Below are 12,518 nucleotides of genomic sequence, written 5' to 3'. Positions count from 1 at the left end.
TTATATTTTGTGAGATAGATATTTTATTGTACATTTATAAATTTTTTATAAATTACATTTATAAATTTTATTATATACAAATTTTTTTAAACATCATAATGAATCTAAATGAAAATCTGACATATTTATATCATTATTTAAATCAAATAATTACTATTATTTTGTCTGATATTACAAAATTTTATTTTATAATTCTAATGAAATCTTCATACTTCGATTCTTTGAAATAATTGAATCATTAACAAGAATCTAAAAAATGATTTAATCTAAAATGTAATTATTTTAATAATTATTAATTTTCTATTATTTTTATGGATTATTCGTCAAAATTGAAACACAAGTTCGTTTAATATTACAATTAAAATTAAAATCCAGATTCACACAAATCATATATTTTCTTCATTGAAATTTTGTTTATTGAAATATGCGAATTTTATATGATGATAGAAAAAATTTACCAAATATATTTCTTTTTAATTATTAAGAGCTTTTTATAATTTTAATTAATCTTTTAGAAAAAAATAAAATTATGGTCATTTTCAAAATTGCGAAATTTCATTTAATTAAAATAAATAGAAATTTTATTAATAAAATATTATATAATTGTACAATTGTTAATAGAATTAATATTAGAAAAATATTAGAAATTAAATTATATTAAAAATTATTAACAAAAATGAAATGGAATGATAATAAAAATTGTTTGTGATCTATTAGTGAAAAATTATACAAAATATTACATGAAATAAAGATTATAAGAAGAAAATAGATAAAAAAAAAATAATATGGTGAATCTGCGTTAATTTAAGAAAAAATATTTGTTAAAATAGACAAACCAATTAAATTCTTCTTGCGATTTATAGATAAACAAAATGAATATTTCCTCTTGAAATTCCCAATCTGTAATCAATGTAATGTGACGCGCATTATCTTTGTTTAACGATGTGTGCGAAATCAATCATGATTATATATGTATAGTTGTTCAAAATTATTTTCATCCAAGTATCTCCTCTCATTTAACGATGGAATAGTGAAGAGACTTGATCTTTCCAAGCGTTTCCATCATTTAATAAATCTCAATATTTTCTTTTTTTTCTTCTTTTCTCTAATTAAGTATTTATATATTTTAAATATTTGTATAGTGAAATTGTATTTTTTATAAATAAAAAAAATGAACGAATTAGCGAGATACTCGTTGAAAGAAGTTGCGACACGAGATGGAAAAGAAGAAACGAGAGTGTGGATCGTTATTTACGATATGGTTTATGACGTGACGGATTACAAGGATGAGGTAGGTTATAATAAATTTAAATTAAAATTAATATCATTAAATAAAAGAGTGATAAAACAAATAATATATGTATGTATATATATATATAGTAGGTTAAAATTAATACGTTGAAATTAATTTTAGCATCCTGGTGGGCCAGAATTGATCGAAGAATATGCAGGACAAGATGCAACACGTGGTTTTGATGAGTTTGGTCATAGTACAGATGCAAAACGTATACTAAAGAAATATCTTGTGGGTGAATTAATAGAGGTAATAGTTACAAATTGCTTTTCACGTTTTTATTATTTACATTGTATACTGTTATTATTTCTATTTATATTAATATTTCTTAATAAAAAATATATATATATTTAACTAACTATGAATTATAATTTTATAATAAATATTTATAATAAATATAATAAATATTTGTTTTAAATAATAGGAAGACAAAATAAGAAATAGAAGAAAAAAGAATGAAATCTCTATAGAGGAAAAAGGTAGAAAAAGAAGGTATGATGAAAATTTATTGTTTTTTAAATATTAATTATTGTCCATAGATAAATTATATTTCAAATTTAAATCATTTTATATTAAATTTTAATTAAGTATTCAATAATTATACTTTTAACTTTTAGTTATATTTGAAACTTTTCTAGAAAAACGCTTCAAGTTAGCAAAAGAGTTATCTAGTAATTTGCGTTAATTTGTATTTTTATCTTTAAAGTAAAAAATGGTTAAATAACCAGAAAATTAAAAAAGATCGTAAAAAGAAAAAGAAAAATTAAGAAAAAAAAAGAAAAACAATATATTTATCAATAATTTACATATTAACAAAGAAATTATCTATGCATGATACGAAAATTTTTTTGCAGATTTTTATCAATATTATGTGGCAAATGTGCAACGTGACAAAGGTCGACAAATTATATGTGTAAATAATATATTAACTTATTTTATTTTATTTTATATTATCCGTATAGTCAGATATAATTATAAAGCTAATTATAAACTTTGATGTAAAATAAGAATAATTATTTTTATTATCACGTATAAGTTTATTTTTTAAAAAAATCGTATCTTAAAACTTTTATTTTATATGGAAATCGAGAGAATCGGAAATACTCATGAAACGTTGGCAGCGTTGCTAAATGTATAAGAGTAAAAAAATATGAATCAAACAATGAATCTTCACGAATGAATGTCCATTTGTTCTTAAACTGCCTTATTAAATATTTTTTTTTTTTACTTTAATTTTTGATATCGATTAAAATTTATAACAAACGAAACAATATTAAAAAAAAAAATAGATAAGATAAAATCATTTATCATATAAAGATAGAAAATTGAAAGCAAATAATCAATTTAAATCTTTTAATAAATTACTTAATCCCAAATAATTAAATTAATTATATTTCGTTATACGTAATTATAAAAAAAATTTCTTTTGAAAAGAAAAATAGATATGAAAGTAAATAAATACAAAAAATCAAGAAATGTCTTTCTCAATTACGTTTTGTGAAAATTATAATCACAGTTGTATATTATGATCAAATTATTCTAATATAATTTTCAATATAATTTGTTCAATTAGTGAATAATGAAATCAACCATCACACGTTGAAAAGTGCTATAATAAAATAGAAGAAAATTTAAATCCATCCGCCCATTATTTGACCGGTTGCTTTCGATTTTCCTCTTAATTTTGTCGTGGCTACCGGTTCTTGCGGCTCGTTTTTCGGCGGTTCGTTTTTCGGTTCTTTTTTTTTATTCTCTTCTTCCTTTTTCTTTTTCTCCTCTTCTTCTTTCTTCTTTTTCTCCTCTTCTTTTTTCTTCTTTTCCTCTTCTTCCTTTTTTTTCTTTTCCTCTTCTTCCTTCTTCTTCTTTTCCTCTTCCTCTTTCTTCTTCTTTTCCTCTTCTTCTTTCTTCTTCTTTTCCACGTCCTCTTTCGCGCTCTTATCTTCCTCTTTCAACGATGGTTTTGGCTGTTCTGCTTTTTTCGTAGTTTTATCCTCTTCTTTCGGATCCTCCGGAATTGGTGACGGTGTCCTCATTTCCGATGTGCCTCCTGCACTTTTCTCCATGCTATTACTTATAGTCTTTAATAAAGTTTTCTTCAACAATGGCTTTGCGCTAATTTCATTAGATATTCGAACAGATTTTTGAGGTCCTTCTTCATTTTCCTTTTTATTTTCTGAAAATAATATACGTTAAAATAGCAGATATATTTCAGACAAGTGTATTACTTCATTTGCCCACAATGGAAGCAATGAAAAGCGAAACGATAGAATTATTAATTACTACACTATTAATACACGTTGAAATAGAAGTATTTCTTATAAACTATGAATAATACATTTTTATCAATAACATTCTGCTTATAGAATAATAAGTTTAGGCCAATGCTTTGAAGTATCGTCACTGTATCCATTTTGTTCCAATCACGCTCGATTCGTGTTTCCTTCATCAAACGATTCATGAAAAAATATCAGATAGTAGAACAATAATACATACTTTTCTGGATTTACCACTTTTTCATAGACGAACAATGCGATAAGGAGATTCATTCAATTCATTTTCGATAAAGATATATTAAATGTATACTGCAAATATATCAGAAGTAATAAAGATATACTTGCCTTCTCCTTCTTCTCCCGCCGCTTTGGGCCGGCGCATCATGAATTTCGCATAAGCGATCCTCGTGGTCGGTGACACTTCCATCAAATTTGGATTATAATCTACCAAACGATTAGGATCTAACGAGGTCAGATCCGAGTTCGGTTGATGGCCAATTCTGCGTATACTGCGCCTCGTTTGTCTTTCAAATGCCTCGTTCGAGCTGCCAATAGGATCCTTGGCAATCGTGTTCTGCCGTACCACGGCGTTCCAATCTTTCTTCTTGGTTCCGCTGCCCTTGCGGCCGATCGCCTTCGCAATTTGACTGAATACGTCCTTCGGCTCTTTCTCATTCTGGATCACCGCGTTCACTATACCCTCAACTATACCGATCTGGAAGTCCTTCTGGAGTCGGCGTTCCATCACACGACCCTTCTTCCCGGATACTAGAATAAAAAAATTCTTGTTTAATAATTTTTTTCGTTATTTTTAATTATTAAAATATTCGTATCCTTTTTTTTTCTTTGTTCTATCTAATTAAACGTAAAGTTTAAAGTTGGTGATTAACTTATTTTCCTTTAGATTAAAGAATTTCTTTAAATTTGGATAATAGAGTGAAATAATAATTTTTTGTATTTTTTTGAATTTTTGATGATGTTATGTATTTTGCAACATCTATTGTATTTTTTTTTTTTATTGTTCTTTTCTTATTCCCTAAGAGATATAATTTATTACATGCATCATTTTCGCGATAAATTGTTCACATAGAAGTTTCGTAAGAATTAACGTAAGATATAGGTGATAAAAATTATTGTAAAATACAGTTCATGATACACGTTAAATTATATACAGATTTTGATTAGATAATTAAAAAATACTCGATCGGCACGTTTTATGATAAGTTCAGATAACAAATTAAAAATAAATCATTCAGAGTTTAAGTGATATATTTATTCGTAATATAAATAATATGACAGTAAAGCATAATCGTATTGACTCATTCTCGCACATCGCTACTATTTAATTAAAAATTTTCCTTCTTATCGCTGTAATTAATATAAAATCAATAATTTTTTTAATACGTGTGCTGATATCCAATAACAAATTTCTCACTCGTGCTTGGCACATATAGAATAAATACAAACGCGAGTCATTTATTATACAGCACACGCGATAAATATTGAATAATTGAAATTTTATTTGATCCTTTCTTATGAATTTTTTTATAAATTTCATGCAATAATGAAGTCAATACAGGCATAGATAATTCGTAAACTTACTCGCGGCATCCTGTTTCTCGAGCATAGGTGTCCTCATCCCATTTTGTCGAAGAATATCGATCAACTCGTATCGCAATGTGGAAATGTCCTGCCTGATTTCCATTACATCGTCCTCGGTGATACCAAACTGATCTCGTTTCCTTTGTTCCGCGGTCACATATCGTCGGATCAGTAATCGCATAACCGTGTCGTGTCTCGCCATTGCCTTCTCTCTTGACTTTTTCTGCAAATTATTTTCGAAGATATTTGAAATATCGATTGTTTTACGCTCTAACGGGATGCATCTCGCTTTTCTTTTTCTTCATTCGACTCTGAAAGTGATTCTTACCCTATCCAGCAATAATAATACAAATTAAAGATGTTTAATTATATATTTACTTGATTTATTACCGAAAGCATCGAATAACTGCAATTAACTGTAGCGCTAAAGAGGTTATACAACGAAGAGTATAGTATATCAAGTATAATAATTATGAATAATTATTTGATCATCTTTAATAATGTTAATATAACTTTGATCGAAATTTTAACTAATTCATTTTTTTTCAGCTTATCTAAATCTGATATAAATTAATAATCTATTCTACTCACATAACGTGATGATAATACGTACGATCAGAGATCTAGTTTGACGACCAGCCTTGCCACACGACAAGACTTTGTTAAACGTTTTGGAAGTTGGGATCATGTTAAATGGGGGAGGCACGGTGTCGCCATCTTCGAAGTAACTCATCCACAAGTGGCTCCTGGCAAATTTCCATTCCGTATCGGATCTTTCCTATTCGTATGCGCATTGTATTAACGAATTCGATAATTATTTCGCTACTGAAAAATTCATGAATGAAAATATACTTTACTACTTTATCGTACCGAGATTATTTGATAGGAGTTGGACATCATAGCGATAAGCATGTTTAGTAAGACGATCACATTTATCACGGAATAAGAGCCGAACATGAGCAACGCCCAGAATCTGGTGAAACTTTTTATTCCAGTTAGATCAAACGACATTAGATCAACCATACCGAAACTGGCCCAGAAAAGCGATTGTGATGTCTCGAACAAGCTGAAGATAATTATTTATAGATTAATTTCCTAAATAATATTTTTTAGCAAAGAGTACAATCGAATAATCGTCATATACTTGGCGAAACGTCTCCATATCGAGCAAGCTTTCTCCTGATTATCGAAGTCGGGCAGATCTGGAAAATCTTTTATGTTATAGCACTTTTGTTTCTCCAGATCCGCGTAGTACCACATCAGTTGATTCATTCCTGAATTTTGCAAGAAAAAAGAAATGATTGAAAAAAAACGATAAGTATAAAAAATATATGGAATTTTCAGAAGAATGAAAACTATTGAAACAATAATTGTTGAATTTTTTTACCAAATGTTGTGTTTAATATCTTGCTAAGTAAGAAGCTAAATAAATAAATGGCAGGGAACTCACCACATCCAAAGGCGAACAATACTAGAGTATAGATGAAGAAGAACTTGATAATGTCTATTATCATCCTCCCAAGGGAAATTTGAAGTGGTCCGAGATGGGGGTTCACGCTGAATATGTGAACTAACTTTAAAAAACTAGAAAAAGAAAAAGACGGATATTTTCGTCTCAAGTAATAATTAATTATTCAATATTTATTTTTTTACACGATTTTAATTTTATTTACGTGCATTTATATTATAGAAAGGAATATTTTTTTTCGCGAATCATTTTTTAGAGTGAAATTTTTATGATGAATTATCACGAACGAAGAAATTTGGATAACTTTGCATTACCTGAAAATCATCCCAGCGGCGAAAGCTCCCTCGGACAAAAGCATGGGATCGAAGGCGTGCCATTGATCTCTGGGATACCAAGGGTCCAACCCATTTCTATACTCTTTCTATCGGGTGAACGATCGAATCAAACGATTGCTATCATGCCAATCGAAAGTTAGAAATTTAAGAAAAAGAAAAAGAATGTATACTTGGACGATAATCCACGCAGTTATTCTCAACATAATCCAAATCACGTAAAACATATTTTGAACGAAATCCACTATATTCCAAAGATCCGATATATACTCCATCAATCCGTCCGACCATAATGATCTTATTTCTCCAAGGATCAAGCCTGAAAGATTTAATCTGCTTTAAAAAAAATTTATGTTATACAGTGTGTGTGATTTTTTCTCGGAAAAAAATATAAATGAAAATTATATAAAAAATTGTTTGAAATGAAAACTTGTTGTATCGAAAAGCATGTAATTCCAAATTTTTATTTGCAATTGAAAGGATTTATCAAGACACTTTATTAATGAATATTGTATCAATGATAAATAAAATGGAAAATAGGATCGATTATTTTTATTTATTTTTAAGAAAGCATTAATTTGTTTACTGATTACGTAGATGATGACACCGGTTTCGACGAAGCCAGGTATGCATCCACGTTCGCGTCTTTTCCATCCAGCCAATATCTCGTGCAACCAGTCGTTTCCAAATAATTCGATAACCAGGTATTCGATACGTTGCGACGCCATTCCAAGAAGCACTAACGGAAATTTCAATCGGCTCGAGTCTCGTTATAACTAAATTTTCTAACAACTAATTCTTTTAACCGCGCCACCCTTTTTGTTGAAAGACTTACCTTACGAACAAACTAATTGAAAAGTTTCTTCTTCTTGCTCTTCCTCTTTTTTTTTTTTTCAAACACATAATTAATTAAAAGTCGAACTTTAAAAGCTAATTTGATTTCTTATTTTTAGAGAAGGAAATTAAACTTATTTTCCTTATTAAAGTTCATTTCAGGGGTGAATAATATAAAAATTAATCGGTTGAAAGAATTTGTCGTTCATTCTGTGAATGTTCTCATGTTTTTTTAAATAGTGAATAATAAGAAGTTAAAGTAGTACAAGATTAAATAATTTCTCTATCTTCCTGAGTTAAATAAGTTGAAAAAAAATTTTCTTATCATTGAACAAGGAGATAATGAAAAATAGATTGAATTTTAATAAATGAAATCGATTGATTTTCTTACTCAGAAAGAATGCATAGGAGGAGGAATGACAGATGAATTTGACGAAAGGTTTCTTCATGAACAGGCCCATTGGTGATGTTGGTGAGAGCATATAAATGCTGCTATACACTGGGAACATTGCTGCAAGTTTTCCAACATCTATAAATTGTCCAATCATATTTTTCCTTCGAAAACCAGGCAAACCGTCGTACCAGATAGCGGCCAGTAATTGTTGAACATTCGGATGAGCTACGAACTTTAAAAAAAATGAAAAAAATTGTATATACATATATATATATATGTATCTATAATATTCAACAACAATATCACCTGTTTCTGTTTATATTTAATAGCAAGCTTGAGTCGATCCAAGGTTTGTCGTTCTCCAGGCTCCCAATTTTCACCATAAGGATTGTAATTTAACATTATCTCCAATTCTAAGGACGTGCGAGCGTGATCCAACAAAGATGTGGCAAAGTTTTGCGTCAGTTCTCGCATTTCCTATTCGCAAAATAATTGAATAAGTGAAAAATTAAAACAAAATAATTCCTTCGTTGCCAAATGAACGAGATACAGAATCGAACATTGATCAAATATTGAAAAAGTTAATTAAAAAATTAAATGAAAATTCACACCTCATACTCGAAACGGAACTCTTGTTCCATTCGACTCAATCGACGAAGTTCCCACGAAAGTTCAAAAGCTGTGAGAAGAGGATCCCTCGAAGATAAAGCGATTAAAGATGGCGAGGTGAGAGCACGATACGCATTTATTCGTGCTTGGGAGTGTCTCAGAGAATCCTGTTCGCTGGATGTCACACATTCGTCGCATCCACATCTGGAAAATAGAAAATATGTATAAGAAGAAGATAAATATTTTTCCAAATACAATTATTCTTCGTGAAATTTTCTTCGTGATAAATATTTAATAAATTTAATAAATTTTGTTTTATATTGACATTGATGTTTAAAAATTTATGAATGAAAAAAAAGTTAATTCGAAAAATTAATCTACTTGAAAAGTAGAATTAAAGTAATATTTCAACAAGAACGGTATAAGGATTAATAAATCAAGAAGGAAATCTCTAAATTGGAAACGATACATACATTTTAATAGAAGTTACTGGACACACGTGCACTGGCGAACACGTGTTACATTTTCAATAACATACTTAGCATTCTTAATCGAATAACTGGCGTCATAAGTGGAAGGGATTGGACATGAAGCCAAAAAAATAATCGATCGGATTCGATTTAAGTTTCTTATGAATTAATTATCGTTTTGCTTGTAGAATATTAAAATATTGAAGGTTAAGATAAAATTAAATTTCGACTTGTACCTGGCATCGTGAGGAGTAGGAAGTGTGGCGCCACGATCCAACAGGATTTTTAAAATTTCATAGTTGTTCTTATGCGCGGCCAGAATTAATGGAGTTATGTCCGGGGTGAAATTCGACGATGATTTGTCAACAGCTTCCCAACTCTGTGAGGAAACCAACGGAATGCTGACAGAGATTTTCTTACTTTTCAAATTCTTTCTTTGGAAAGAGTATTTATATTATTTCCAAATCGTTCGATCCGCAAAATGTTTCAAAGATATGATAAAATTGATAATATACTAGTTAAAATAAATATAATATCGAACGAAAGGGAAAAAAATGAGCTTATTGAATTTACATAAGGTTGGCCAGGCTTGTGCATTTTTTCTTCCCATTCCAGTAAGATTTCCACGGCTTCCACGTATTCTTCCTTTATGGCATGTAAGAGTCCATCCTGGAGGGAAAAGCGAAAATTATATCGAGCGTGTGATGCTTTTAAACTCCACACCACAAGTGGAAACTTTGTCGGTGGTGTTTAGTTCTATCTATCCATCATTATCTTTCATTCACTCACAGAAAGAATGAAACGACCGTTTTGTTTCTTCATCTTCGTCTTACCTTCACTTGAATTCCTAACTCGAGAAGTAGCTTGATGAGTTCGATGTTCTCGTTTTCGATGGCGGCGATCAAAGCGGATCGATCCAAAGGATCCACGCAGTTGATATTAAGGATTTCCGGATGATCCTTGTTCTCTTGCAATAATCTACAATATTTCGTTATATTTATATTTTCATTATATACAATCAAATAATTCGAAAATATATGTAATCTTCTAAAAAAAAAATTCCACTCGTATAAAATAAAAATTCTCTATCCCCTCCACCATTCTCCATTAAACAAATAGATGAATAGAGAGGAAGAGAAACGTAGCAACAACGATCCTCGCCATTTTTCACGACGAATCGAGATCGATGCTATCCCCTCCTCGACCACTACCTTCTCCTTCCACCAAACGATTTATCTTCCGGCCGGGCACGAAGGATTACCTTTTGACAGTGGCACAATCACCTCGTTCCGCGCTCAGCAGGAAGTGCTTCTCAACTGGGCCAAGACTATAGTCCGTGGGCGCGTTTAGAGATTGTACCGACGGTGCTCTCGCGTCATCCGCGAGAAGATTCTGTTGCGACTCGGATGGATTCATTCTTGGGTCGGTGTATATTCCCGGGGATATTCACGGAGATGGTTCATCGAATATATATACGTACCTATGAAAATTCGTTGAAAAATTTGTTCAATGTGAAAGGAAAAAATTTTTTGGCAGTTAGAATATTATTGTATGTTGTAGAATATTATAGATATTTTTTTTTCATGACCGAGAGAGAAGAATAAACGAAATAATGGAAAGTTTTGACCTTTGTCCTTTTCCAAGCAAACCGATGGGGTGTGACATGAAGAGAATGGAAGGGAGATCCTTGAGAAATTGTAGCATTCAAACATTTTTCCCTTAGATTTGGGAAATTTGTTGATCGTAGAAAAAGTCAATGTTGGAGTTGAAATTGATTTGCTAATTGTAGAAAAACTTAATATAAGATTGAAATTGAGATATTTGAAAAATTTATTAATCATAGAAAAAATTAATATTGGAGTTGAAATTGAGATAATTTTAAAAATTCAACGTGAAATTGAGTAATGATATTAAACGTGGAATTGTGACGAGAGGGAAAGTAGGTTCGAATTGAACACAGAGAATATAGGATTCCTTTGTAATGATCCGAAGATAATCTTATGAGCGTGAACACGTCATAGTTATCGATTGCACCGCATTGCTTCTATAAAATCCATAATTCAATTTCGATATTTAATCTAAAAGTACTTAATCCTGATCCTTGACCGCAATATTTCCATTTAAGTCCATTCTGTATTCAACTTTTTCTTATTCCACGAAAGAAACAAAACATAAAAGTATTAAATTTATGAAAAAAAATATTAATTTCATGCGATTCGAAAGATTGGACATTTTTTACGAATTATTACAAAATAAAATTTCGAAAATTATTTAAATTATCATATCTATGATAACTCTCTTTAAAATGTTTTCCATATTAAAAGAGAAACATTTAAAAATTTTTATTGGTAGATATTTCATAGTCTCCAATTTCAGTTAGAGTTTTGTAGCAAACCTTCTGAAATTACATCTTTGGTTACATGAAATATAAGCACATCGGTGAAACAATTTCGTCTAGTTAACTAGATCACTTCTACTTTCTCCGAGATAAACACGGTACAGCTTTACGTAAAACTTGGTTTTTAATATTATTTAAAAAAAAAAGAAACATGAATAAGTATAAAAAAGTATACTTCAACTAATGAATGAGAAAAAAGATTTCACTTCATCACTATATAACCTATAAAATATAATAAATATCTACTCGATATAAAGAAGAACAAAAAAACTTCATTTTCACTGCAAAATATATATCAATAAAATGATATGATAAATTAGAATCATTTTTCGTTCGATGTAACTTATAACTATTCGAAATCATCCAAATTTCATTTTTCACCACATCCACGCACAATCGACACACACAATCCGATCCGTACCTCGTAACGTTTCTAAATTAATATAAACTGACGATCATCGTGATCCTTGTCAACTCGATTCTCTTTCGATGCCTTCTGGTCAACTTGCGCTATACAAATAACTTGGTGGTTAACGATAATAGAATAAAAGCGGTGTGTTCACCAGAGCTCTGGATAGTTGGTCGAAGCCATAGTACGTCGGTCAGTTAGGGCATGGATTAGGCACAAACACGTGGATCGCATTGAAACAGGAATTGATCACACGCGTATCCACGTGCACAAGATCTGGCGACTCTCTCTTGGATTTCTTCATAATTCTTCTTATGGATTAACTTATCAAGAAACAACATTTGCGACATTTCATTCATAATCTTTTTTTTTTAATCTTCTGTGTATAGATAAGAATTTGTTCAAGATATTTCTTTCTTTAAGATTTTTTTCTTC

The 12,518-nt window shown here is 30.1% G+C and overlaps 2 protein-coding genes across 7 annotated transcripts; one reads left to right on the top strand and one right to left on the bottom strand.

The window, feature by feature from the left end:
- Nucleotides 1–868: 868 nt before the first annotated feature.
- Nucleotides 869–7,511, top strand: LOC114578197 (cytochrome b5-like). 4 transcript variants are annotated; one of them, XR_009829832.1, is made up of 5 exons: nucleotides 869–1,291; nucleotides 1,415–1,543; nucleotides 1,719–1,786; nucleotides 5,719–6,788; nucleotides 6,894–7,511. XR_009829832.1 is itself a non-coding variant. In XM_062075391.1 (4 exons), the coding sequence occupies exons 1-4, from the start codon at nucleotides 1,172–1,174 to the stop codon at nucleotides 2,183–2,185; spliced, it is 354 nt and encodes a 117-aa protein (XP_061931375.1). In that variant the 5' UTR covers nucleotides 973–1,171; the 3' UTR covers nucleotides 2,186–2,326. The 4 variants fall into 4 exon arrangements, 2 of the variants coding, with proteins under 2 accessions (XP_061931375.1, XP_061931374.1); XR_009829831.1 differs by having other exon boundaries at nucleotides 986–1,291; nucleotides 6,860–7,511; XM_062075391.1 differs by lacking the exons at nucleotides 5,719–6,788; nucleotides 6,894–7,511 and adding an exon at nucleotides 2,149–2,326 and having other exon boundaries at nucleotides 973–1,291.
- LOC108003337 (transient receptor potential protein) lies at nucleotides 2,213–12,276 on the bottom strand. Of its 3 annotated transcripts, none has more exons than XM_017065530.3 (18): nucleotides 12,096–12,261; nucleotides 10,538–10,756; nucleotides 10,110–10,254; nucleotides 9,850–9,945; nucleotides 9,513–9,655; nucleotides 8,809–9,010; nucleotides 8,504–8,674; nucleotides 8,195–8,429; nucleotides 7,556–7,708; nucleotides 7,143–7,288; nucleotides 6,952–7,058; nucleotides 6,620–6,753; nucleotides 6,314–6,443; nucleotides 6,040–6,235; nucleotides 5,783–5,947; nucleotides 5,170–5,392; nucleotides 3,913–4,335; nucleotides 2,213–3,467 (listed from the first exon to the last, which is right to left on the bottom strand). In XM_017065530.3, the coding sequence occupies exons 2-18, from the start codon at nucleotides 10,690–10,692 to the stop codon at nucleotides 2,926–2,928; spliced, it is 3,366 nt and encodes a 1,121-aa protein (XP_016921019.1). In that variant the 5' UTR covers nucleotides 10,693–10,756; nucleotides 12,096–12,261; the 3' UTR covers nucleotides 2,213–2,925. The 3 variants fall into 3 exon arrangements, with proteins under 3 accessions (XP_016921019.1, XP_016921020.1, XP_016921021.1); XM_017065531.3 differs by lacking the exon at nucleotides 12,096–12,261 and adding an exon at nucleotides 10,904–12,069; XM_017065532.3 differs by lacking the exons at nucleotides 2,213–3,467; nucleotides 3,913–4,335 and having other exon boundaries at nucleotides 5,250–5,392; nucleotides 5,761–5,947; nucleotides 12,096–12,276.
- Between the last annotated feature and the right edge of the window lie 242 nt (nucleotides 12,277–12,518).

Source organism: Apis cerana, linkage group LG5 (assembly GCF_029169275.1).
Source record: "Apis cerana isolate GH-2021 linkage group LG5, AcerK_1.0, whole genome shotgun sequence".
In the NCBI taxonomy this organism is placed as follows: Eukaryota; Metazoa; Arthropoda; class Insecta; order Hymenoptera; family Apidae; genus Apis; species Apis cerana.
The sequence above is the reverse complement of the archived record's forward strand: the minus strand, read 5'-3'. Positions and strand labels throughout refer to the sequence as shown.

Bases quoted from the DNA above. Each gene is read 5' to 3' on its own strand.
- LOC114578197 (XM_062075391.1), top strand. From the start codon at position 1,172: ATGAACGAATTAGCGAGATACTCGTTGAAAGAAGTTGCGACACGAGAT. The intron at 1,292-1,414 runs GTAGGTTATAAT...AATTAATTTTAG, and splicing joins TGACGGATTACAAGGATGAG to CATCCTGGTGGGCCAGAATT. The intron at 1,787-2,148 runs GTATGATGAAAA...ATTTTTTTGCAG, and splicing joins GAAAAAGGTAGAAAAAGAAG to ATTTTTATCAATATTATGTG.
- LOC108003337 (XM_017065530.3), bottom strand. From the start codon at position 10,692: ATGAATCCATCCGAGTCGCAACAGAATCTTCTCGCGGATGACGCGAGA. The intron at 9,946-10,109 runs GTAAGACGAAGA...TTTTCCCTCCAG, and splicing joins AGTTAGGAATTCAAGTGAAG to GATGGACTCTTACATGCCAT. The intron at 6,444-6,619 runs GTGAGTTCCCTG...TGCAAAATTCAG, and splicing joins ATTGTTCGCCTTTGGATGTG to GAATGAATCAACTGATGTGG.